At 42.2% G+C, this 27,986-nt stretch overlaps 1 protein-coding gene across 4 annotated transcripts in view; it reads right to left on the reverse strand.

Annotated features, from left to right (window-relative positions):
- Positions 1-27,986, reverse strand: part of sik3 (SIK family kinase 3) — a 344,954-nt gene that overhangs the window by 189,653 nt on the left and 127,315 nt on the right. For all 4 annotated transcript variants that reach the window (XM_073030105.1, XM_073030106.1, XM_073030104.1 and 1 more), the window contains exons 2-3: positions 16,853-16,969; positions 9,680-9,743 (exon numbers count right to left, since the gene is read on the reverse strand). In XM_073030105.1, the coding sequence (XP_072886206.1) occupies positions 9,680-9,743; positions 16,853-16,969 (181 nt within the window). The remainder of the gene's footprint in view (positions 1-9,679; positions 9,744-16,852; positions 16,970-27,986) is intronic.

Consider the following 27,986-nt stretch of genomic DNA (forward strand, 5'->3'; position numbering starts at 1 on the left):
GCCAAGGTGCCGGGATGACGGGACGGGGCTGGCCGGTGGCGACGCCACAGAGTAGGGTCCTCTCACCTGGGCCTACGGGGAGGTCTTGGAGCTGCAAACCAGAGACTGCGGTTCTGTAACTCGGGATCTCCTCGTCTGCCTGCTGCGCCTCTGCCAGCGCCTCAAAGTCTATCTCTTGGGAAAGGGCATGAATGTTAGGGCGAGAGAGCACGTCCGCCACGACATTGTCCTTACCCGAGACGTGCCGGACATCCGTCGTGTATTCAGAGATGTAGGACAGATGGCGCTGCTGGCGGGACGACCAGGGATCGGACACCTTCATGAACGTAAAGGTAAGCGGCTTGTGGTCCGTGAACGCGGTGAAGGGCCTACCTTCTAATAAGTACCTGAAATGCCGGATTGCCAGGTATAGCGCCAACAGTTCCCGGTCGAAAGCACTGTATTTGAGCTCGGGTGGCCGCAGGTGTTTGCTGAAAAACGCCAGGGGTTGCCAGCGACCCGCGATGAGCTGCTCCAGTACCCCACCGGCTGCCGTGTTAGATGCGTCCACTGTGAGGGCGGTAGGGACGTCCATTCTGGGGTGCACTAGCATCGCGGCATTCGCCAAGGCTTCCTTCATTTGAATGAAAGTGGCGGCGGACTCCCCGTCCCAGGTAATGTCCTTGCCCGGACCCGACAGCAGGGCGAACAGGGGGCGCATGATTCGGGCAGCTGAAGGGAGGAAGCGGTGGTAGAAATTGACCATACCTACGAATTCCTGAAGGCCTTTGATTGTGGTGGGTCGGGGGAAATGGCGGACCTCATCTACCTTAGCGGGCAGAGGGGTTGCCCCGTCTTTAGTAATCCTGTGGCCCAGGAAGTCAATGGTGTCGAGCCCGAACTGGCATTTGGCCGGGTTGATTGTTAGACCATAGTCACTCAGTCGGGCATAGAGTTGACGGAGGTGGGACAGATGCTCCTGACGACTGCTGCTGGCTATGAGGATGTCGTCCAAATAGATGAATGCGAAGTCCAGGTCGCGGCCCACCGCGTCCATTAACCGCTGGAACGTCTGTGCAGCATTCTTCAGGCCGAACGGCATGCGGAGGAACTCGAAAAGGCCCAACGGGGTGATGAAAGCCGTTTTGGGGACGTCGTCCGGATGCATCGGGATTTGATGGTATCCTCGGACGAGGTCTACCTTGGAGAAGATCCGTGCGCCGTGCAGGTTTGCTGCAAAGTCCTGAATGTGCGGCACAGGGTAGCGGTCCGGTGCAGTAGCCTCGTTCAGCCTGCGGTAGTCGCCGCACGGTCTCCAGCCCCGTCGCTTTGAGCACCATGTGCAGGGGGGAGGCCCATGGGCTGTTGGACCGGCGGATGATCCCCAATTCCTCCATCCTCTTGAACTCCTCCTTCGCCAGTCGGAGCTTGTCTGGGGGAAGCCGCCGACCGGGGTGGTCCCTGGGTCGGGATGTGGTGCTGTGCGCCGTGTCGGGGCATGGCTGCCGTGAACTGCGGTGCCAGAACCGATGGGAAATCAGCCAGGACTCTGGTGAAGTCGTTGTTGGACAGCGTGATGGAGTCGAGGTGTGGGGCTGGCAACTGGGCTTCTCCCAGGGAGAACGTCTGAAAGGTCTCGGCGTGGACCAGCCTCTGCCTCGGCAGGTCGACCAGCAGGCTGTGAGCCCGCAAAAAATCCGCACCCAGAAGCGGTTGGGCTATGGCAGCCAGTGTGAAGTCCCACGTGAACCGGCTGGAGCCGAACTGTAGCTGCACCGTACGGGTGCCGTAGGTCCTTACCGTGCTGCCGTTCACGGCCCTCAGGGGGGGACCTGGTACCCTGATGCGGGTGTCGTAACTCATCGGAGGTAAGACGCTGATCTCGGCACCTGTGTCGACCAAAAAACGGCATCCCCACCTCTTGTCCCACACATACAGGAAGCTATCCCGATGGCCAGCCGCTGTAGCCATCAGCGGCGGCTGACCCTGGCGTTTCCTGGGAACTGGCAGGGTGGGCGACAACGGCGGGCTTCTGCGCCCCACCGCTGGTGGTAGAAACACCATTGTTCGTTGGGCTCCCCACCCCTGCCTCTGGGGTTAGCGGGCTCTGCGGCCGGGCCTGGACTGGTTTGCTGCTGGGAGCATGGCCGGGTGATCAGTGAGATGGACGCCCCACTCACCTTCTTAGCGTTCCACAGCAAGTCCGCCCAGGCTGCCACCTTCCGGGGGTCGCTGAAATCCGTGTCGGATAGCAGCAGGCGTATGTCCTCGGGCAGCTGCTCCAGGAATGCCTGCTCAAACATGAGGCAGGGTGTGTGTCCGCCGGCCAGAGACAACATCTCATTCATTAAAGCCGATGGAGGTCTGTCTCCCAAGCCATCCAGGTGCAGTAAACGGGCAGCCCGCTCGCACCGTGAGAGTCCGAAAGTCCTTAGGAGCAGGGCTTTGAATTCCGTGTACTTGCCGTCCACTGGGGGAGACTGTACGAACTCCGCAACCTGGGCCGCTGTGTCCTGGTCGAGGGAACGTGGAATTGGGCTTCTGCTTGCTGGAACCAGAGGTGAGGTCGCAGCGTCCAGAAGCTTGGCAGTTTCAACGAAACCGCATGAACAGATGCGGTGTCGGTCATCTCCGGTCCAAAAATCGTTTGGACCGTCGGGGTCACCAATTGTAGCGGTGTGCTACACGCAGCGCTAAAATAACGACACGGAGTCGGTAAACTGCAATTAAAGAAGATTTTATTTGAACTTCGCAGCCTTGCTTTAAAGCCTCCCTCATCCCGCCCTCCCTGGGCGCGGATGCTGTAAGGGGCACGTACTCACAAACCCCCGCAGGCTTTTCCTTTTGTTGGTGAAGCAGACCTGGCCTTTGTGCCGGCGCGCTGGCTATTTGTGAGCCGGTTCGAGTGCGCTAGGAAGTGGGTCGCCACATCATTATATTTTACTAATGTTCCAAGTCACCAAATTGCTTTAACATTTTCAATAATTTTATTGCTCTGAATATACCACCCAAGTACCACATTATGACATCAGAAGGAACAAAGCATTAAAGGATTGATTGGTCACTTGGTCAAACATTGTTAGCTTCAACTGCTGAATTAGTTTAGTCCAGACTAAAACTGTAGGTAAATCCTGTATCACATATATTAGAATTTGTGGAATTATTCAGATATAATATTTTGATACTAACACTTTTTTCCAAAAATAAGGTAATTCAACCCTAAATGGAAACTGCTTCCAAAATACACTTTTTATATGTGCCAGGCAAAATTACTGTCACTACAACACACAAAATACTGGAGTAACTCAGCAGGCTAGGTAGCATCTATGGATAAAAGTACAGTCGATGTTTCAAGCTGAAACCCTTCAGCAGGACTACAACACAATCTAAGTTCTCCAAAATCTAGCGTCATAAAGTCACAGAACAATAGAGCATAGAAACAGAACTTTTGGCCCATCTAGTCTATTCAGAATCATTTAAACTGTCAACTCCCATGGACCTGCACCGGGACCGCAGCCCTCCCTATCACTAACTTCCACATACCTATCCAGACTTTGCTTGAACGTTGAAATCATGCTGGCAGCTCATTCCAGAATCTCATAACCCTCTAAGTGAACAGGTTTCCCCTCATGTTCCCCTTAAACTTTTCACCTTTAACCCTGAGCCCATGACCCATGCCCTCTAGTTGTAGTCTAACCAAACCTCAGTGGAAAAAGCTTGCTTACATTTACCCTATCTATATCCCTCAAGCAACAGAAAATCTTTCTTTTCCGATATTTTTATTAATTACATATAATAGAGTACAAGAAAGAATGTATATCAATACATTATACTAAATCGCATATAAAGACTCCTTAACCCATACAGATTGATTAATTTGTAACATTGAAATATAGTAATTTTGTTATATAAAAAAATCTAACCCACTACCAAGACCAAAGCTGATTAGTAAAGAAAAAAAGGAAAAAAAATTATTAGTCATCATCCGTGCCTTAACAGCAAATCAAAGGTTTTGAAAATAATTCAGAAAAGGTCCCCACAATGTTTGAAAATCTTAACCAGACAACAGAAAATCTGCAGATGCTGGAAATCCAAGCAACGCACAAAATACTGGAGGAACTCACCAGGCCAGGCAGCATCTATAGAAAAGAGTATAGTCAACATTTCAGGCCAAGATGTCAACTGTTTAGTCTTTTCCATAGATGCTCCCCGGCCTGCTGAGTTCCTCCAGCATTTTGTGTCTATACCCCTCATAATTTTGTATATCTCTACCAAATCTCTCCTCAATCTTTGACGTTCCAAGGAATGAAGTCCTAAACTATTCAATCTTTCCTTATAACTCAGGTCTTCCAGTCATGGTGACATCTTGTAAATTTTCTCTGGACTCGTTCAACTTTGTTTACATTTTTCCTGTAGATAGGTGACCAAAATGGCCTCATCAACATCTTGTACAACTTCAACATAACATCCCATCTCCTGTACTCTATACTTTGATTTATGAAAGCCAATGTTTCAAAAGCTTTCTTTATGAATTATGGACATATATTCTTAGATTCCATTGTTCTAACGCACTTCTCAGTGCCCTCCAGTTCACTCTACAGGTCCCTCCCTGGTTGGTCCTATCCAAGTGCAACACCTTGGACTTGCCTGTATTAAAATCCATCTACCAGAGGACTAATTTTGCCCCTTGCAATCCTTTTGCTACTAACATATCTGTAAAATCTGTTAGGATTCTCCTTCACCTTGTCTGCTAGGACAACCCCATGCATTCATTCAGCACTCTTGATTTTGTTCTTAAGTGTTCTTATACTCAAGTACCTTATTTATTCCTACCTGCCTAAACCTACTATGCACCTCCGTTTTCTTCTTGACCAGGGCCTCAGTATCACTGGAAAACCAAGGTTCCCTACACTTGTTATATTTATCTTTTATTTTGACAGCACATACAAGCTTTGCATCCTCAAAATTTCATTTTTGAAGGCCTCCAACTTACCAAGTACACCTTTGCCAGAAAACAGCCTGTCCCAATCCACACACTTCTGATACCACCAAAATTGGCTTTTTCCCAATTTGAATCTCAATCCAAGGACCAGACCTATCTTTTTCCATATCTTCTTTGAAACTAATGGCATTATGATCGCTAGATGCAAAGTGTTCCTGACATAAACCTCTGTCACCTGCCCCACTTCCTTATTAAGGAAATTTTTCTGAACACATTTGACAAACTCTATCTCATCAGGCCTTTTCCAGTATGGGAGTCTCAGTCAATATGCGGTAGTCATAGGGGAACAGACAGGAGGTTCTGTCAACCTGACAGAGATACCCGCATGGTGTTTTGCCTCCCAGCTGCCAGGGTACGGGATGTCTCAGATCAGGTGCAGAGTTTTCTGAAGGGAGAGTGTGAACAGCCAGAAGCCTTGGTACACATTGGTACCAGTGACATAGGCAGAATAAGGGAGGATTTCCTGAAGAGAGAATTCAGGGAGTTGGGTAGGAAGCTGAAAAGTAGGATCTCCAGGGTAGGAAGCTCAGGATTGCTGCCTGTGCCGCGTGCTAACGAGCGCAAGAATAACATAATCAGGCATATAAATGCGTGGCTGAGAGACTGGTGTAGGGGGGCAGGGGTATGGGTTCCTGGATCATTGGGGCATCTTCTGGGGGAGGTACGACCTGTACAAAAAGGACGGGTTACACCTGAACCCAAAAGGGGTCCAATATCCGAGCAGGCAGGTTTAATAGAACTATTCAGGAGGGTTTAAACTAATTTGGCATGGGGGTGGGAACCGGAGTGATAGGGCTACGGAAGGGGAAAACAGAAATAAAGATAACATGCAACAGAGATGATAGAAAGGACAGACAATAGATCACAGTCAGTGGGATGAGTTACAGTTAAAACATAAAGCAACAAATAGTGGACTCAAAACGTTATATTTGAATGCACGCAGCATAAGAAATGAAATGAAATGGACGACCTTGAAATTCAGCTACAGATCGGCAAGTATGACATTGTGGCCATCTCTGAAACTTGGCTAAAGGATGGATGCCATTGGGAGCTGAACATCCAAGGATATATGGTGTGTGTGGCCCTGTGTATAAGAAATAATATTAAATCATGAGAATGGGATGACATAGGATCAGAAGGTGCAGAGCCTCTATGGGTTGAGTTAAGTAATGACAAGGGTAAAAGGACCCTAATGGCAGTTATATACAGGCCTCCAAACAGTAGCCAGGATGTGGATTACAAATTACAGCAGGAGATAGAAAAGGCGTAAACACAAAGTACACTGCAGATGCTGTAGTCAAATCAACACGTACAAACAAGCTGGATGAACTCAGCAGGTCGGGCAGCATCCGTTGAAATGAGCAGTCAACATTTCGGGCCGAGACCCTTCTTCAGTCCTGACAAAAGGTCTTGGCCCGAAACGTTGACTGCTCATTTCAACAGATGCTGCCCGACCTGCTGAGTTCATCCAGCTTCTTTGTACGTGTTGATAGAAAAGGCATGTCAGATGTGCGATGTCATGATAACTGTTGGGGATTTTAACATGAAAGTGGATTGGGAGAACCAGGCCAGCACTGAACCTCAAGAGAGAGAATTTGTAGAATGTCTAAGGGATTGCTTTTTAGACAGCTTGTTGTTGAGCCCATTAAGGGATTGGCTGTGCTGGATTGGGTGTTGTACAATGATCTGGAGGTGATAAGAGAGCTTAAGGTTAAGGAAGCCTGACGGAACAGTGATCACAATATGATCAAATTCACTTTGAACTTTGAGAAGGAGAAACTAGATTCCAATGTGTCGGTATTTCAGTGGAATAAAGGAAATTACAGTGGCATGAGAGGGGAACTGGCCAAGGTTGACTGGAAAGAGACACTAGCAGGAAGGACAACAGAGCAGCAATGGCTGGAATTTCTGTGAAAAATGAGGGAAGTGCAAGAGCGATACATTCCAAATAAGAAATTTTCAAATGGAAGAAGGACACTACCATGGCTGACAAGTCAGGTCCGAGCCAAAGTTGTTGGAATTGTTTGTTAGAGATGAGATTACAGAGTACCTGGAGGCACATGACAAGATAGGCCAAATCCAGCATGGTTTCCTGAAAGGAAAATCCTGCCCGACAAACCTACTGCAATTCTTTGAGGAAATTACAAGCAGGGTAGACAAAAGAGATGCAGTAGAAGTGGTGCATTTAGATTTTCAGAAGGCCTTTGACAAGGTGTCGCACATGAGGCTGCTTAATAAGATAAGAGCCCATGGAATGATAGGGAAGTTACTAGCATGGGTGGAGTATTGGCTGATCAGCAGAAAACAGAGAGTGGGAATAAAGGAATCCTTTTCTGGCTGGCTGCCGGTTACCAGTGCAATTCCACAGGAGTCGATGTTGGGACTGCTGCTTTTTACGATGTATGTCAATGATTTGGACTATGAGATTAATGGATTTGTGGCTAAATTTGCCAATGATACAAAGATAGGTGGAGGAGCAGTTAGTGTTGAGGAAACAGAGAGCCTGCAGATAGACTTAGACAGTTTAGGGGAATGTGCAAAGAAGTGGCAAATGAAATACAATGTGGAAAGTGTATGGTCATGCTCTTTGGTGGAAGAAATAAATGGGCAGACTATTATTTAGATAGGGAGAGAATTCAAAAACCAGAGATGCAAAGGGACTTGGAAGTCCTTGTGCAGGATACCCTAAAGGTTAACCTCCAAGTTGAGTCGGTTGTGAAGAAGGCGAATGCAATGTTGGCATTCATTTCCAGAGGTATAGAATATCAGAGCAGGGATGTGATGTTGAGGCTCTATAAGACACTCGTGAGAACATACTTGGAGTGTTGTGTACAGTTTTGGGCTCCTTTTAGAAAGGATATACTGACATTGGAGAGGATTCAGAGAAGATTCATGAGAATGATTCCAGGAACAACATGGTTACTGTATGAGGAACATCTGGTAGTTCTTGGGTTGTATTCCCTGGAGTTCGGGGGAATGAGGGGGGATATCATATAAACATTCCAAATGTGAAAAGGCCGGAACAGATTAGATATGACAAAGTTATTTCCCATGGTAGGGGAGTCCAGGACAAGAGGGCACGACTTCAGGACTGAAGGACATCCATTTAGAACAGAGATGTGTGAAATTACTTTAGTCAGAGAGTGGTAAATCTGTGGAATTTGTTGCCATGAACCACTGTGGAGGTCAAGTTACTGGGTGCATTTAAGGCAGAGATAGAAAGGTTCTTGATTAGCCAGGGCATCAAAGGGTATGGGGAGTGGGGATGACTGGAAGAACTGGATCAGCCCATGATTGAAAGGCAGAGCAGACTCAATAGGCCAAATGGCCTACTTCTGCTCCTATATCTTATGCTCTTATATTGATGCAATTACAAAGAAGGCATGACAGCAGCTTTATTTCATTAAGTGTTTGAGGAGACTTGGCATGTCACCAAAGACACTCGCAAATTTCTACAAATATACTGTGGAGAGCATTCTAACTGATTGCATCACAATCTGGAAAGGAGGGGCTACTGCACAGAATCAGAAAAAGTTGCAGAAAGTTGTAAACTCAGCGAGCTTCGTCATGGACACTAGCCTCACCAGCATCAAGGACACCTTCAATAGGCAATGCCTCAAAAAAGCATTGTCCATCACTGAGGACTTCCATTACGCAGGACATATAACCATATAACAACTACAGCACAGAAACAGGCCATCTCGGCCCTTCTGGTCCGTGCTGAACGCTTACTCTCACCTAGTCCCACCGACCTACACTCAGCCCATAACCCTCCATTCCTTTCCTGTCCATATACCTATCCAATTTTTTTTAAATGACAAAAATCGAACCTGCCTCTACCACTTCCACTGGAAGCTCGTTCCACACAGCTACCACTCTCTGAGTGAAGAAGTTCCCCCTCGTGTTACCCCTAAACTTTTGCCCCTTAACTCTCAACTCATGTCCTCTTATTTGAATCTCCCCTACTCTCAATGGAAAAAGCCTATCCACATCAACTCTATCTATCCCCCTCATAATTTTAAATACCTCTATCAAGTCCCCCCTCAACCTTCTACGCTCCAAAGAATAGAGACCTAACTTGTTCAACCTTTCTCTGTAAATTACGTGCTGAAACCCAGGTTAACATTCTAGTAAATATCCTCTGTACTCTCTCGTATTTTGTTGACATCTTTCCTATAATTCGGTGACCAGAACTGTACACAATACTCCAAATTTGGCCTCACCAATGCCTTGTACAATTTTAACATTACATCCCAACTCCTATACTCAATGCTCTGATTTGCCATCTTCTCATTACTACCATCAAGGAGGTGACACAGGCGCCTGAAGACATGCACTCAACATTACAAGAACAGCTTCTTCTTCTCCTCCACTGCAAGATTTCTGAATGGACAATGAATCCATGAACACTACCTCACTTTTTTTGTACTGATTGCACTACTATATCTATATATATATTCTTATTGTAATTTATAGCATTTTTATTATGTATTGCCATGTACTGCTGCAAAACAACAAATTTCACAACATATGCCAGTGATATTAAACCTGATTCTGTAAAATATAATTATCAATTATTTTACTTCAATACGTCTAATTTGATGCAAATCCTTAGCAGCATTACAACAAAAATGAAGCATGATCAGATTTGCTTTAAGATTATAGCATCCATTGCAAATCAAAGATAAATACACTCACCAAATATCTCTCCACCACTTGCATACTCTGTCACCAAATAAATCATTCTTTCTGTCTCCATAACCTGTGGCACAAGGGCATACAGAAACCAAACTTAATACATGAAAATTAAATTTTAACGTTTTGTAATGGTGGTTAAATATATAGCATCAATTTAAAAAGCATTTCACATATATAAAATTAACTGATTCCAACGCTGCTCACTATCAAAAATATTTACTCAAGTAATTCTCTTATTCATAATTTAGGAAAATCACTTTACCATGCTTTTCTCCACTTTTCCCCTCTCAAATTTAAAATATTTGATTTCTCACTTTTCTCAGCTCTAATGAAAGATTGTTGACCTGAAATAACTGTTTCTCACTCCACAGATACCATCAGATCTGTTGATTATTTCTAACAGCTGCTCCCATCAACACTCCTGTCTTATCCTGTCGTAATTTGCTCTCTCCCAGTTTAGGACCTTTCCACAAGATCTGATTTTATCACTGTGCATAATTAGCTTAAACATTATGAATTTTGGATAGTAAAATCATCAGTTCTGATTCTGTCCCAATTAAAACTACACAAGGGAAGACAATAGCTGAATGTAGAAATATAGAAAACCTACAGCACAATACAGGTCCTTCAGCCCACAAAGTTATGCCGAACATGCCCCTACCTTAGAAATTACTAGGGTTACCCATAGCCCTCTATTTTTCTAAGCTCCATGCACCTATCCAAAAGTCTCTTAAAAGACCCTATCATATCCATCTCCACCACCGTTGCCAGTAGCCCATTCCACGCACTCACCACTCTCTGCATAAAAAACTTACCCCTGACATCTCCTCTGTACCTACTCCCCAGCACCTTAAACCCGTGCCCTCTTGTGGCAGCCATTTCAGCCTTGAGAAAAAGCCTCTGACTATCCACACGATCAATGCCTCTCATCATCTAATATACCTCTATCAGGTCACCTCTCATCCTCCATCGCTCCAAGGAGAAAAGGCCGAGTTCACTCAACCTATTTTCATAAGGCAAACGTTTCTGCTATTAGCACATTGTTAAATGTGTACCCCTGCCACTCAATGCGCAATTCAGTCTTCTGTTTTGTCAATTACCATTCCTCAGCACTGTAACAAAAGGGGTATATTATGGGAGTATTTTGGAGGCTTTTGGAACATGGCATTGAAGGGGTTCTGCTAATTTGCATGTGCCACAATTGTAAATACGTAATTCTGAATGCACCTGACTATATATAAAGTATTAAAGTAAGTGATTATAGCAATTGAAATTGTAGTTAATTGTTCATTGTCAATTTTGTGTTGAGGAAACCATCGTGTGAGGTGAAATCCCTTAGATTCTCCTGAACTCACTCTCTCCAGGAAGTTTGCTGTGTAAGTAAAGTTTTTTTTTAATAGTTCCCAGTTAGCTTCTGTGTGGCTTGGTTTTAGTTAGACAAAACAATATGAATATGAAGGGAATGTGGGGGCAGGGGATATGGATGATACACAGGAGGAGGGCATTTAGCATAAATTGGTAAAAAACCACATAACATTGCAGGACAAATGGCCTGTGCAGTGCTGTACTTTTCTATGTTCTAAGTTTACACATGAACAGCAATGAATGGCAGAACAAAACTGAAGCATTCCCAACTTTGGTTCAGACCACTAACACATATTTGATACCTGTTGCCTGTGGTTTTAAGCACGAACAGATAACTGTTCTCGTTCTGCAATCCCTAGCCAACAAATAGAAGGAAATAATAAAGAAACATTTCAATAAAAGTGACAAGTTGCAAAAACACAACCTCTTCTCTGGAACACTGCAGAAACCAGAAAGTTTTAAAACCTGAAAGAACAGTAATGCACCATTACATGGTATTTGAGTTACTTCGGGCTCATGCAGTGAGCTGGAGAGAATTGGGCTCTGAAATTTTTAGAGCACTTGAATTGGTTAATTGATGTTTAATAAGAGTTGTTAATCGCTTAGAGCTCCTTGTGTTTTTTCTCATGCAACTTGCTCTTTGTAATATGGATGCCTGGTGCTTTCTGTTTAAACTTGTGAAGGTGATTGTGACAGGCTCATGGATTCCGTGCTAGTCGTGTTACTTAAGCAGACACCCAGTTAGTGCTAATTGCAGGGTCCAAGTTTTGGGAATGTTACGTCTCATGATGTCGCTCAGCCAAGCCACCAATGTTCTATTGGAATTCTTCTGAATAAACTCTGGTCGCCACCTTGGAGTCCACACTTGGGTTCAGATGTAGCCAGTCCATATCGTGACAATTTCATAATATTGTTGGATGAAAAAGATTTTAAAGTATTCCACAATGTTTCTGTGATTTAAGATACCCTCTTTTACTCCACATAATTAATGCTCATTGTAAGAGAATGTTAGGACCATGTAATGTAAAATCTCTAAAAATCTGAATTACCTTAACCCTTAGATATTGTCCTGCAGTGCACAATTCTTCTGCCTTTATGAATGACTAACTACTACAGCCTTTTCTATTTGTATGTGATTTTTATATTTGTTGAAAAGGCCTGGATGGGAATGCAGTGATCTTTCTAAAAGCGCCTTCTGAGTAAGTCACAAGACTGCATTCTCAGGGCTGTTCCCAACGGCATATGCTATCCATTCAGCGTCAGGCACATAAACTCATTAGCTTTCCAGTGAAAGGAAATTACCATAAATTAATTATGCTGACTGACACATACAGCTGCAGAAGTACATGCTAACAGTTGAACTGAAGCTTGTTGCAGCCACTGCATGGACGATTGTTTTACAGTCGAATGAAGTCCCTGTGTCCCAGTGTCTCAAGTGCTTCGCTGATGCAATATTTAAGGATGAAACATTAGCGAAATTGACATATTGTGAGTGAAGGAAATTAATTGCTTCATGTAGTGAATGAAGATAATCACATATCCCTTTGGTATTATTTTAAACATTATGAATAAAGAATATTTTTAGAAAATATGCTCTTGATATGATAATAAGTAATGTTTCTTTAAAATAGCCTAGCCCTTTTTCAAAAATATAAATATTAAGTTAAATGCTTTAAACAAATTGTCTCTTTGGTATTGCACTTGTGTTTCTCCCTTACAATGAGTATTAATTATGTGAAGTAAAACAGGATATTTTATATCGCAGAACACTTACAGGTTCATCTGGCCAGAGCAGGAAAGCACAAAGAAAACAGCACAAAACAATGAAAAATGAATCAAAGAAAATGCACATTGTATTAGCTTAACTCAACCTACATTAAAACTACAACCCAAATGCTTCTAAAAATATAGACAGTTTTAAGGAAATTATACACCGTGGCTCTTTTGCAAGAAATAAAGCAGGAAGTATGGAAATAGAAATCAGGCAGTATTTGTGGAGAGAGAAACAAATTGTAATTTCAGATGAGTGAAAATTGACAAAAAAAAACACCTACCCAAAATTTGAGGCACTTATACAGCTCTATAAAATCCCAATAGGACCATATTCTTCTGGTCACCTCATTATTGGAAGGAGTGGAAGCTTTAGAGAGGGTACAAGAGGATAGTTGCCTCCTGGATTAGACAGCATGTCTTATGAGCATAGGTCGAGCGAGCTAGAGATTTTCTCTTAGCAGCGAAGGATGAGCAGTGATTCAATAGAGGTGTACAAGATAAGAGGCATAGATCGAGTGGATAGCCAGGAACTTTTTCCCCAGGGTAGAAATAGCTAATACGAGGGGGTTATAATTTTAAGATGATTGGAAGAAAGCAAAGGGGAAATATCAGAGTTAAGTTTTTTCTTAAAAGAGAGTGATAGATGTCTGTCAGGGTTGGTGGTGGAACAATTAAGAAACTCTTGGATAGGTATGTAGAGGATAGAAAAATAGTGGGCAGGTAGGATGCAGAAGGACTTAGACAAATTAGGAGAATGGGCAAGAAAGTGGCAATTGAAATACAATGTTGGAAAATACATGGTCATGCACTTTGGTAGTAGAAATAAATGTGCGGACTATTCTCTAAATGGGAAGAAAATCCAGGAATCTGAAAGACAGAGGGACTTGTGAAACCTTGTGCAGAACACCCTGTAGGTGAACTTGTACGTTAAGTCGATGGTGAGGAAGGCAAATGCCATGTTAGCATTCATTTTAAGAAGTCTAGAATACAAGAGCAAGGATATGATGCTGAGGCTTTAGAAGGCACTGTTGAAGGCACTGTTGAGGCCTCACCTTGAGATATTGTGAACAGTTTTGGGCTCCTCATCTTCGAAAAGATGTGCTGGCATTGGAGAGGGTCCAGAGGAGGTTCACAAGGATGATTCTGGGAATGAAAGGGTTATCATACCAAGAACATTTGATGGCTCTGGGTCTGTACTCACTGGAATTCAGAAGGATAAGGGGAGATCTCATTGAAACCTTTCGAATGTTGAAAGGCCTAGACAGAGTAGATGTGGAAAGGACGTTTCCCATGGTGGGAGAGTCTAGGACAAGAGGGCATAGCCTCAGGATTTCGGGGCGTCCATTTAAAACAGAGATGCGGAGAAATTTCTTTAGCCAGAGGGTGGTGAATTTGTGGAATTTGTTGCCACATGCAGCTGTGGAGGCCAGGTCATTTGGTGTATTTAAGGCAGAAATTGATAGGTTCTTGATTGGACATGGCATCAAAGGTTACGGAGAGAAGGCCAGGAACTAGGGTTGAGGAGGAGATAGAAAAAAAGATCAGCTATGACTGAATGGCAGAGCAGACTCAATGGGCCAGATGGCCTAATTCTGCTCCTATGTCTTATGGTCTATGGCTACGTAAGAGGAAAGGGTTAGATTGATCTTACAGCAGGTTTTAAGGTTAGCACAACATAATGGGCTGAATGGTCTATGCTGGGCTGTAGTTTTCTTTTTTTCTATTATAGCACAGAATGAAGCCATTTAGCTTGTCATATCCACACTAATTAACGTCAGCTTCCCAACTCCTGTTCCATTGTTCTTTAAGTTAGGTTTCCATTCCTCATCCAGCGCTTTTTTTTAAAAATGTGGCTAGCATTACAGCCTCCATTGTTTTAGGCAGTAAGTTCCAAATATATCATTAGCTGTTGAAGAAAATTTATCAGATCCCCTCTACTAATTATTCTACTAATTAACATAGCTATACCCTTCACTTACTGACCTCTCTGATACAGGACATAGACCCTTTTGTTTCCTGTGTAGGACTCTCAAAATTTTAGATACAGGCAGTCCCCAGGTTACGAACGAGTTCCATTCCTGAGTCTGTCTTTAAGTCAGATTTGTACGTAAGTCGCAACAAGTACATCTGGTATTACTTAGCGCCAGTTAGTCAAACATTTGTCTTAGTATATAGTATATATTTTACCTTTCTATGCATATAAAACAATTAAGAAACATATTATTCCAATAATTAAACCACTGCGTTGCTTAGTAATAATTGTAGCTCTCAGTGGGGCAGGGCCTTTCACATGCTCTATTATTCTTACTTTATCCTTTATCCTTTAAAATTGTTCCGATCGTTGACCAACTGTAGCCTAACACTTTTCCAATGACCGATGATGTTTCACCTCTTTCCACTTTATTTTCAATCGTGATCGCTTCCCGTCAACGGAACAGAAACATTGCGGGTGGTGGGTCCCGAGCTTTGTCAGCTCCCAAGGTCCACTGGGTCCCAAGGACCACTGCACTGAATTCCCCGGGTCCTAAAGTCCACCGCACTGAGACAGGTTAAGTGGGACAAGTGGGGGCTGCGCTGGGTTTGGGTATTTGATCATCCTCAATATTCCGCGTGGGAATTTAAACTGGAGGTGGCAGTGTTTTTTTTTAACAAGGTTGAGTTGCGAGCTCGACATCAACCCGGCACGAATGGAGAGCGCACTCAGAAACGGTCTGACACTGGATCGAACTTGGGAACCTCTGTTCTCGAGCCCAGCGCTGAACTCACTGCACCACCAGCTGACCGGAAAAGGGGCAGGGGCGGGGTCCAGGGTGAAGCTTGCTAAGAAAAATTTAAGCCAAATACAAAGTTACACACTCAACACAGTGTCACCGACAACGACTTAAAATGGCAGAAGGCGTCGCGACCCGACTTAAAATGGTGGACGGCATCGTGATCTGACTTAAAATGGCGGATGGCGTTCTCCTTCCTCAGTTTGTAAGTATGAGTTGTTTATAAGTTGGACGTTCGTAACTCAGGGACTACCTGTACTTTGTTGATTATTTATTGTTTATTGAGATACAACACAGAACAGGCCCTTCTGGCTCCATTTAACCTTAGGCTAATTACAGGAAAATTTACAAAGACCAATTAACATACTAACCAGTCTGGATTCAGACTGTAGAAGGAAATTGGAGCACCCAGAGAAAACCCATGCATTTGACAGAGAGGACATACAGGCTCCTTACAAAGGACACTGGAATTGAACTCTGAACTCCAAAGCCCCGAGCTGTAATAGCGTCGCCTCAAACGCTACACTACTCTTCCCTCAGTTCCGCTTGTTACAAAGTGGATAACCAGCACTGACCAATTTCCTAATAGTTATCTGCAGGTGAATTAATCCAGTGTAGGTGCCGTGTTCTTTTGATTGACTGTAAATGAACAAAATCAGTGCAGACACCTCGTGCAGATAATGGACTACCTTCATACAATTCTTTCAACTGCATCTTCCAAATTTTCATTTTCATTGTAACATTCAAGGTGATTGTTCTAACTTGCTGAAGTAGTAAAATAATTTCATTTTCACTCCCGGCCGTTTCTGGCATCTCCAAGCCTCAATGTTTGAAACTGCAGTGAGCAAGACAGTCCTGAATTGTCTTACTGCTTATTTCTCGCCAATAATCAGTGACAAAACTCAAAGCTTTTTGAACACAAACACACGCAATTGATGCCATTTAAAAAATTTTCACTCTAAGCACAGTGTTGTGTTTAACAGCCACACAAGTACACACAACTAATGCTAGTTAGAAACTGGCAAATGAATGACGGAATCTCGGCTTTTTCTTGATTAGATTTTCTCCTTTAAGACTTGTCCTAAATAAGTGGCTGCCTCGATTAACCGATGGCCCAATTAACTCAAATCTACTGTATTTGATACACTATTAATTTCCAGTAAAAGCAGAAATATTTTGATACGTATAACCGAGGTATTTAATGTTAGTCTATTAGAAAATAGCAGATGTAAATTAAATCTTATAAAATGCATAACTGTTTCACCTGATACAGCCTAATAATGTGAGGGTGTCTTAACATTTTCATGATTTGGACTTCTCTGAAGATCTTCTTCAAGTTTTCCTCTTCCAGTTGTGTCTTATCTACTATCTTTATAGCAACCTGAAAAGCAGAAATTATGAAGATTAGAAAATTTAAGAGAATCTGTGCTATTATCACAAGTAATCAAATTGTAATTCCAACATGTCTTTCAAAAACACTATCTCAATAAATCCTTTTGTTCTAAGACTTGAGTATCTAATTGCAGCTTATTCTACTATTACTCTGTTTATATTGCATACACTTCCATAATCTCAAAATCCCATCAAGCAATTTACAAAAGGATTAGGACTAACAATTAAAGTAGTTTTATGTGTTCACTATTGTTAAAGCATTATTCCAAAGACTTCAACTAACCCTAATGCGAGCTAAAAGCTGTTGGGTGCAGCACTAACTTCTTCAGAAACAAAGAGCATCATAACTTGTACATAGTCATTTCTAAAGAGGATAAACATGAACTTCTCATTTCATAAAATATAACCATTACCATCTAATATTACATAGAATTAATCATTTTTTACAAGTTAATTTATTTACAAAAGACAGAGTGAACAATATTTCTCTATCAATGAATATCATCACATTCTGCTGTGTAACCTCATATCCCACATTAAGACAATAATTACCTTCAAAAGTACCCTGTTGTGTGCCAACTATTTGAAAAATGATTGATTTATTTCCTGCATACAAATTAAAAGTAATTGTATCCTCCATTCGTAGCATTTTCTGCAATTAATATGGTTTCATTGAGAGAAATCACTGTGGCTTTTGTCTCCAGTCTTTAATAACACTAGTTTACATACAAATTTAATTTGGCATACAATGCACAATTTTTAAGAGTCACCTACTCTGCCCCTGAACGACTTCACGGTAATGTTTACTAAAATTTGGTTACGTCCAATGAAACTGCTTCACTGTAGAAGAAATGGACACTGCAGTCGTGCATAAATGTACACAATAAAGTGGCATTTACTGTGAATAGTACATCATGAAAACCAAGTTCATTATATCAGAACTCATTTTATTTCAGTATACAAGTTGCAATAAACCTTGCAGTCATATTTATCAGTTTAATGGAATTGTAAAAGTTTACAGAAATGGTCAAACAGTCGGGATCAGGCAGCCAACTTCATTACTCATGATCCCATGATTACCTTGCACCCTATCAACAAAGTCACATTGAAATGGTCAAATGTCCAATTCTACCACAAAAGTATGCCAACAAGAACATTCTGCAGTTAGTAAGTCTACTCCTTTGGAGTGTTTTTTTTTCTTCTTCTTCTTCTAGAGTCCATCAGGGTGATGACATGGTTTCACTCCAGTTCTGTGGGTTCTAAGAGGGCTGGCAAGGGTCACACAGGTTCAACAGGCCCAAATGGAATAAAAGATTCATCCGTATGGATAGGCAAGCATTGTGGAAGGACCTGCACTCACTGGTTACTTTCATGGGGCACACACACACTCCCAAAGAGACTCAACATGATCAGTACTCTCCCAGATACCCCTATGAAATTGCAACAGCTGGACCAAAGAGGTCTCACTTTTTTTTTTAAAAGAGCGTTGAGAACATATTGAAATTGTTTCCCCATCTTTGCATAGAAGCTCAAGTGTATCACTGTCAGAAGTGAGGTGTCAGATATACCGCATGGTCAATATGGCCCATCCACTAAGCTGGCTGAGCATATCTGCAGTCTGGGTGTGCCTGGAAGACCACATTGATTGCTATGTCTAATTTACCGCTCAACTTGATGCACTGTATGGAGACTAATTCAGTAGTCGTTTTAATTGCTTTGAGATGCCTGCTATTAGTGGTCAAAGTTCCCAAATCTTAGAGCAGTGATCATTTCTGCTGATAAATAATGAAGAATTTATCTGTGAATACTCTTACCTATGGTGAACTTGTTCTATGGTGCACCCACTGGTTAAGAATCAGTCTGTATATCATTCTGCCAATAGAGGCAAATTTCTCAGGGGAATCAAATATGAATACAGTTTTCCACAATGTATCTCGTTTGACAGTTGAAGGCTTCCATGAGGTTGAAACGATCAAGAACAACTTCAGACTCAAAATTATGAACATTCTTTAAAGAAGTGCAACATCTAATACTGAATTTTCAGATGAACCTTCTAAATTAAGTTTAATATTATTAAAAAGCATTTCCTCAATGGTATATATTCTCAATTATTTTACCATAAACAATTTACAGAATATTTTTAAAACAAGAGTTTCTGCAGTCATTAGAAAACTAGAGAAAGACACAAAATGCTGGATGAAGTCAGCAGGTCAGGCAGCATTGATGGAAAAGAACAAAAAGTTGTTGTTTCAGACCGAGACCCTTCATTACAGTATCTATGGACATAAGTGTGTATTTACCTACAATGACATTAGTATCATGACCAGAAATGGTTTGGTGCATTGACATTGAAAACACAGCAGAGTTAGATTCCATTGCCTCTGAGCAAGTGGTGCTAAATGTCCAATGCAAACACAACTGGAATAAACTCTGGATGGAACCTAAAACAGTGTCTACTCTAGAGTCTTTTTCAATAATTCCAGAAATTCACCCAAATGCTTCCCTAAATCCTCTGTAGCCAGAACAGTGACTTGGCTGTCACAAATGCAGGAATGGTTGGTGGATGTCTGATGTTTCAAAAGGACCACGGAAGGAGGTAAAAGAAGTGGGGGAGTGGCATTGCCAATCAGATACAGAATCACAGCTGCAGAAAGGGGGAGGGGGTTTCATAGAGGAATTGCCTACTAAGTGTGGGTGGAAATTAAAAACACGAAGGGAGCAATTACGTTATTGGAAGTATTCTATACGTCTCCCAACAGCGCGCAACATGGATATCGAGGAGCAGATCAGTAGGCAGATTTTGGAAAGGTACAAAAATATCCGTGTTGTTGTCACGAGTGACTTCAATTTCCCTAATATTAATTGGTACCTCCTTTGCACAAAAAGGTTTTGATGGGGCAGAAGTTGTTAAATGTGAACAGGAAGGAACAATATGTGGACAGGCCAATGAGAGGTGAGGCTATACTGGCTCTAGTACTTGGCAATGAACCTGGTCAGAAGACAGATCTCTCTCTGTGAGCATTTTGGAATCAGTGACCACAACTCCCTGTCCTTTAGCATAGCCTTGAAGAGAGATAGCAGCAGATGGAATGGAAAAGTATATTTAATTGAGGAACCACTTAACTAACCAACCTACAGTATCCCACTCCTGTATGCTTCCTCATTGCCAGAGATTCTGCCAACAACTGTCTGGCATCAGTGAATTTATAGATGACGTTTGAGCTGTGCATAGGCACACAGTCATGAGTGTAGAGAGAGAGTAGAGCAGTTGGCTAAGAACGCATCCTTGCAGTGTGCCTGTATCGATTTTCAGGGAGAAGATGTTATTACTGGTCTGCACTGATTGTGGTCTTTCAATGAGGAAGTAAAGGATCTAATAACGTGGAAGAGAATGACAGATTCATCACCAGTGCACAACACACAGATTTTTCTTGTAGCATCTTATACTTACTTTGTTGGAAGGGAAGGCACAATTACTCTCTTATACTTGGAGATGCAGAGTGCTCACTCTCAAGTACAATCTGACAATTCTAGAACTGCTCCTAAGAGCTCGTTTCATGACAGGATATCTTACCAGGCAAGTTTATGCCCTCCATGCAACTTCAGGAACTGTGTGTTACTGTACATGATTACAATAAAGGCTGGGCAATTATGCTATTTACATACAGTAATTTAAAAATTGCCTAGCATATCCTTGTAAGAGACTGGCTCAAGTCCACAGGACATCATGCAAATGAATTTATAGTCTCAATTAACAGTCAATCACAAATCATGTACAAACAAGCTGGATGAACTCAGCAGGTCGGGCAGCATCCATTGAAAGGAGCAGTCAACGTTTCAGGCCGAGGCCCTTCATCAGGTGAAACCATGACTGCTCCTTTCAACGGATGCTGCCCAACCTGCTGAGTTCATCCTGCTTGTTTGTACATGTTTATTTGACCACAGCATCTGCAGTGTATTTTGTGTTTACAACCATAAATCATTTTGGATGGAATCTTGTGTCCTCGAAGTTCTACATTGACTTAAAAAGTTCTTACTAAATGATTAGCAATACCCTCCCCAACTTCTTTTAACTCCTTCCTTGTTCTTTACTAAGCCTCTGGCACAGAGTCTGGCCCTGTGACTCAAAAGGATAGGGAAAAGAAGAGGAAGGCAGTAGTGATAGGGGACTCTATAGTTAGGGGGTCAGACAGGCGATTCTGTGGACGCAGGAAAAAAACGCGGATATTAGTTTGCCTCCCAGGTGCCAGGGTCCAGGATGCTTCAGATCGCATCCACGATACCCTGAAGTGGAAGGTGAACAGCCAGAGGTTGCGGTACATATTGGTACCAACGACATTGGTAGGAGGTCCTGAAAACAGACCACAGAGAGTTAGGAAAGAAGCTGAGAAGCAGGACCGCAAAGGTAGTAATCTCGGGATTACTGCCTATGCCGCTTGACAGTGAAGATAGTCAAATGCCAGTGATAATAAACCCGATTCTGATTCTGAGATGTTCTCAGGGAAATGTATGGCAGAAATGTGGCAAATATTCTGCAGAGGTATGTTCCAATGAGACAGGAAAAGGATGGTAAGGTACAGGAACCTTGGTGTAGAAAGGCTGTTGAAAATCTAGCCAAGAAGAAAAGCTTACGAAAGGTTCAAAAAAAAACTTGGTAATGATAAGAAATCTAGAAAATTATAAATCTAGCAGGAAGGAGCTTAAGAATGAAATTAGGAGAGCCAGAAGGGGACATGAGAAGGCCATGGAGCGCAGGATTAAGGAAAACTCCAAGGCATCCTACAAGTATGTGAACAGCAAGAGGATAAGATATGAGAGAATAGGATCAATCAAGTGTGACAGTGGAAATGTGTGTATGGAACCAAAGGAAATAGCGGAGGTACTTAATGAATACTTTGCTTCAGTATTCACTACGGAAAAGGACCTTGGCGATTGTAGTGATAAATTACAGCAGACTGAAAAGCTTGAGCATATAGACATTAAGAAAGAGGATGTGCTGGAGCTTTTGGAAAGCATCAAGTTGGATAAGTCACTGAGACCAAACGATATACTCCAGGCTACTGTGGGAAGCAAGGGAGGAGAATGCTGATCCTCTGACAGTGATCTTTGGACCATCAATGGGGATGGGAGAGGTTACTGAGGATTAAAGGGTTGCAGATGTTGTTCCCTTATTCAAGAAAGGGAGTAGAGATAGCCCATGAAATTATAGACCAGTGAGTCTTACTTCAGTAGTTGGTAAGTTGATGGAGAAGATCCAGAGAGGCAGGATTTATGAACATTTGGAGAGGTACAATATGATTAGGAATAGTCAGCATGGCTTTGTCAAAGGCAGGTCGTGCCTTACGAGCCTGATTGAATTTTTTGAGGATGTGACTAAACACATTGATGAAGGTAGAGCAGTAGATTTGTGTATATGGATTTCAGCAAGGCATTTGATAAGGCACCCCATGCAAGGCTTATTGAGAAAGTAAGGAAGCATGGGATCCAAGGGGACCTTGCTTTGTGGATCCAGAATTGGCTTGCCCACAGAAGGCAAAGAGTGGCTGTAGATTGGTCATATTCTGCACAGAGCTTGGTGACCAGTGGTATGCCTCAAGGATCTGTTCTGGGACCCCCTTCTCTTCGTGATGAGGAAGTGAAGGGATGAGTTAGTAAATTTGCTGAAGACACAAAGGTTAGGGGTATTGTGGATAGTGTGGAGGACTATCAGAGATTACAGCGGGACATCGATACGATGCAAAACTGGGCTGAGAAGTGGCACATGGAGTTAAGTGTGAGGTGGTTCATTTTGGTAGATCAAATATGATGGCAGAATATAGTATTAATGGTAAGACTCTTGGCAGTGTGGAGGATCAGAGAGATCTTGGGGTCCGAGTCCATAGGACTCTCAAAGCTGCTGCGTGGTTGACTCTGTGGTTAAGAAGGCATAGATTGTATTGGCCTTCATCAACCGTGGGATTGAGTTTAAGAGCCGAGAGGTAATGTTACAGCTTTATAGGACCCTGGTCAGACCCCATTTGGAGTACTGTGCTCAGTTCTGGTCACTTCACTACAGAAAGGATGTGGAAACCATAGAAAGGGTGCAGAGGAGATTTACAAGGATGTTGCCTGGATTGGAGAGCATGCCTTATGAGAATAGTTTGAATGAATTTGGCCTTTTCTCCTTGGAGCGATGGAGGATAAGAGATGACCTGATAGAGGTGTATAAGATGATGAGAGGCATTGATCGTGTGGATCATCAGAGACTTTTTCCCAGGGCTGAAATGGCTAACACAAAAGGGCACAGTTTTAAGGTGCTTGAAAGTAGGTACAGAGGAGATGTCATATGCTAGTTTTTTTACGTAGCAGGTGGTAAGTGCGTGTAATAGCTGCCGGCAACAGTGGTGGAGGCGGATACAATAGGGTCTTTTAAGAGACTCCTGGAAAGGTACATGGTTGGCTGATCAGTTCACAGTAATTAGTGGTGTTCCTCAGGGGTGAGTAACAGGACCACTACTTTTCACATTGTTTGTCAATGATTTTTATAATTGAATTGATGGCTTTGTGGCAAAGTTTGCAGATGATACGAAGATAGGTGGAGGGGTAGGTAGTACTGAGGAAGCAATGTGATTGCAGAAGGATTTAGACAAGTTGGAAGAATGGGCAAAAAATGTTGCAGATGGAATACAGAGTTGGAAAATGTATGAAAATGCATTTTGGGAAAAGGAACAATAGTGCGGACAATTATCTAAATTGGGAAAAGGTTCAAACATCAGAGGTGCAAAGGGACTTTGGAGTCCTTGTGCAAAACTTCCAGAAGGTTAATTTACTGGTTGAGTCTGTGGAAAAGGAGGCAAATGCAATGTTGGCATTCATTTCAAGGGGAATAGAATATAAAAGCAAGGAGATAATGCTGAGGCTTTATAAGACTGCAGATTTTAGAACTGGCTTATTTGTACTGTTTTTATTGAATAAATTATTGATTCACTGTGTCAAATTCCAAAGAAGCAAAGGCAGTGAAGCGCAAAAGAACTGTTAGTTCATTTAAAGTGGAACAGGTTAATGAAACAGTAGAAACTACTACACCGAAAGCTCATGAGGTCAGGAACGTGCAGTTACGAGAAATATTTATGTACGTTTGTACAATACAGAAACTAGTGTTACCTGCGTGCATTGTCATGATGCAAAAGTTGCTGCAGAATTTACAAGTTGGAAGAACTGGAGTGATATTTGGAAACCTGACTTTTTTAAAGCAGGGGTCACCAACCTTTTCTGCACTGCGGACCAGTTTAATATTGAAAATATTCTTGCAGACTGGTCAACAGGGGGGTGTTAATCACGACCGGAATATAGGTGATAAGTCAACTATAAGTCACTTATAAGTGGCTAATACACTCAATTTCCTTTCTAAAAGGGTTTATCTAACAAATTTAACGAATTTAATATTAAACACACAGCGCATATTTTCCTCACATGAGAATATAAAATCATTGCAGCACACCAATATCGCTGAATCAGTGGAAGCCTGCAACAAGATGGTCCCATTGAGGGGCGATGGGAGACAGCGATACTCACAGGGGATTCGTTATGTCCAGTCTATTTAGTTTTCGTGGCTCTCAGCACTTGCTTCTGTCCCGCTTGCTCACATTTTGTCCACTCAAAAAACTCAACGGGTTTGTCTTTAAGTGCGGGGTGCTTGGACTCAAGGTGCTGAAGCAGCTTTGAGGGCTTCATTGCCTCATTAGACAGCTTGTCTCCACATATCACACACAGGGGGCCTGGAGCATGTGAGTCACCGGTCGCATTAAAGCCATATTTTATTTATGACTCATCGTATTTCCTGTTGAAGGAAGCTTTCTTTTTTTGCAGTTTCGGCCTCAGCTGTCTCTGCATTATCACATTGTTAGGCCTTTTATGTCCTCTACCACCTCTTCCAAAGAAACTCTCAAGCGACATTTGTTTTTTACTCATCAAGTAGTTGTAGGTTAATGACCGACTGATGACCTCACATGTGTTCAAATTCAACAGTGGGCATGACAGGGAATGAGGAAAGGTGCAGCTGACTCATATTGTTTGATATCACCAAACCATATCATTTCCTCGTGGCCCGGTAGCACATGCTTTGAGGCCCGGTACCAGTCCGCCGCCCGGTGGTTGGGGACCACTGCCTTAAATTTAAAGAACAAGTAAATTATTGTCTTAAATTCAGCTTCAGATTTGTTAGATGGACTTCATTTGCATTACAGAAGCTTATAGAGATTTCATGGGTTTCTACTGAAACAAAAAGGCTATACAAGAGGAGCTCTAGCTAAATGCAAACAGTGAAGATTGTTTAAACAAGGTACTGGGGTGGTGGTATTGACACAAGGGGGCAGCTTTGCTGCTAAATGCAAGTCTGAAAAGGGGGAGGAGTGAAAATATAAATACAAATACCAGGTTTTTGAATATTAAGCACATAAAACATTAAATATTACACGGGAAAGGCAAACAATGAAGCAATCTCGCATTAATTTGAGGAATGTATACTTAAAAATGTGATCTCAAAAGGTCACACTGAAGGATAAGATTAAGCTTCATTACCACCACAGAAACTTGCGAGAATTTTTTCTTATCAATCGAACACATGAATAGAAGGAATCACATTAGAACAAACCAGGAAGGTAGTGTTAGGACATTAGGACTGGGTGACACTTAACACAGGTGCACCTCAAGGATGCCCATTTAGCCCACTGCTCAACTCTTCCTAACCTTATGACTGTGTGGCTAAGCACAGCTGAAACGTCATCTACAAATTCACTGAAAACACCTCTGTTGACACAAACTCAGATAACAATGAAGGGGCATATTGGAGTGTGATCGATCAGCTGGTTGAAAGGTGTCACAACAACAAACTCATACTCAATGTCAGCAAGACCAAGGCATTTACTGCACATTTCAGAATGGGGAAGTCAGGAGATGACACATCAACACTGATTGAGAGGTCAGTGATGGGAAGAGTAGACAGCTTCAAATTCCTGGGTGTCAATATCTCAAGGGATCTCTGTAGGACAACCATATTGATGCAAACATGAAGAAGACACACCAGCAGCTATATCTCATTCGGAATTTTAGAGGAGATTTAGTATGTCACCAAAACCTCAAATTTCCTCAAATGTATGATGGAGAGTATTCTGACTGGTTGTGTCACTGCCTGGTATGGAAGTTCCAATGTGCCGGAACAAAAGAGGCTGCAGACGGTTGTAGACTCAGCCAGTTCCATCATGGGACAAACCTCACCACCATCAAGGAAATCTGCAAGAGGTTCTGCCTCAAGAAGGCAGCATCCATCATTAAGGACCCCCATCACCCAAAGGCATGCCCTCTTCTCATTGCTACCATCAAGGAGATACAGAGACCGAAAACCCATAATCAACATTTTAGGATCAGTTTCTTCCCCTCTGCCATCAGACTTCTGAACAGTCCATGAACACTATCTCGTTATTCGTCTTTAGCACTCTTAATTTATTTTGTAACTCAGTAATTTTTATGTCATTAAGAGTACTGCTATCACAAAACAACAAATTCCATGACCTATGTCAATGATGATAAAGCTGACTCTTTTCTAATTCATAAGAGGACAGAGTTTGCACACTGGTTGTCTGCCCTGTTGGTGTGGTCTTTCATTGATTCTATTATGGTTATTGGAATTACTGACTACGTCCACAAGAAAATGAATCTCAGGGTGGTATATGGTGACATATATGTATTTTGATAATAAATTTACTTTATACTTTGAACTTTTATCAGCTTTACAGTAGTGCTTCTCTTTTGTTGTACAAGCACAAAATTAGCTCTGCTGTCAATACTAACCATTGGTAAAATACAAACTCCTTTCAGACAGCAACAGAATATAATCCTGACACTGTAATAGCGTTATGCCAACCACTACATTATGGTGCCTTTAAATTATTTCCAAACAAGTGAAAAATCAGCTTCTCAAAAATATATGAAAATTTGAAACAATTTTATTTGAATGCTTATTGTAAATTACTTATAAACTAATCAAAATATATTTTTGGAAAGCTACAAAACCTTTTAAAAATCAGAAGAGTTCAATCATATTAATGGAAAAACAAAATACTGGGATAGTTGCTATCTGAAATAAATAAAAAATGCTAGGAAAGGTCAGCATTTGTGTAGAGTGAAACAGTTTACATTTCAGTTCAATGTCCTTGCATGAGAACATACTGTATTGCTGCAAAGGTTTTGATGAAGGTCACAGAGCTGTGCCGTTATGTTGATCCACATATCCTCTAAATAAGCCAAGTAGTTTCAACATTTACACAAGAGATTCTGGAGATGCTGGAAATACAGAGTAACACACACAAAATGCTGGAGGAACTCAGCAGATCAGACAGCACCTATGGAAATTAATAAAGAGTCGACGTTTCAGGCTGAGACCGTTCATCAAGACTGGAAAGGAAGGGGGAAGCAGCCAGACTTAAAAGGTAGGGATGGGGGAGGAGTACAAGCTGGCAGGTGACAGGTGGGTGGAGGAGGGGAATGAAGTTAGAAGCAGGGAGGTGGTAGACAGCTGATAGTTTCAACATTTTTTTGTTTCTTTTAACTATACATAAACACAGCAGACAAATAACTCAATCTTTACAACAAACCACAAACTAAATTAGAGATCATGCACACGAATGTTTAGAAATATAGATCCAAACTTCAAGATTGGCATATTTGAAGCATGATTGTCTACTCTAAGTACATTAAGTGCCATGTTAACAATGTTAGCAAAAATTCATTAAAAGTACTCTGAATGCTTGCAGTGGTTCATGTAAAACATGCAAAAGATGAAATAGGGCAAAGGAAAACTTCGAGGGAGCCATATAATTGTGCCACAGGAAAAGGTAATTAAAGTTAAGTAGGCTACCAGCCATATTTAGTAATATCATACTTCCACAAGTCATTAATAACCTGTGTTAACTGACCTCTATATTTTGTTTCCAATGGCAAAACAGTAATAATGCTCCAGGTTGAACAAC

This window comes from Hemitrygon akajei, chromosome 26 (assembly GCF_048418815.1).
Source record: "Hemitrygon akajei chromosome 26, sHemAka1.3, whole genome shotgun sequence".
NCBI lineage: Eukaryota > Metazoa > Chordata > Chondrichthyes > Myliobatiformes > Dasyatidae > Hemitrygon > Hemitrygon akajei.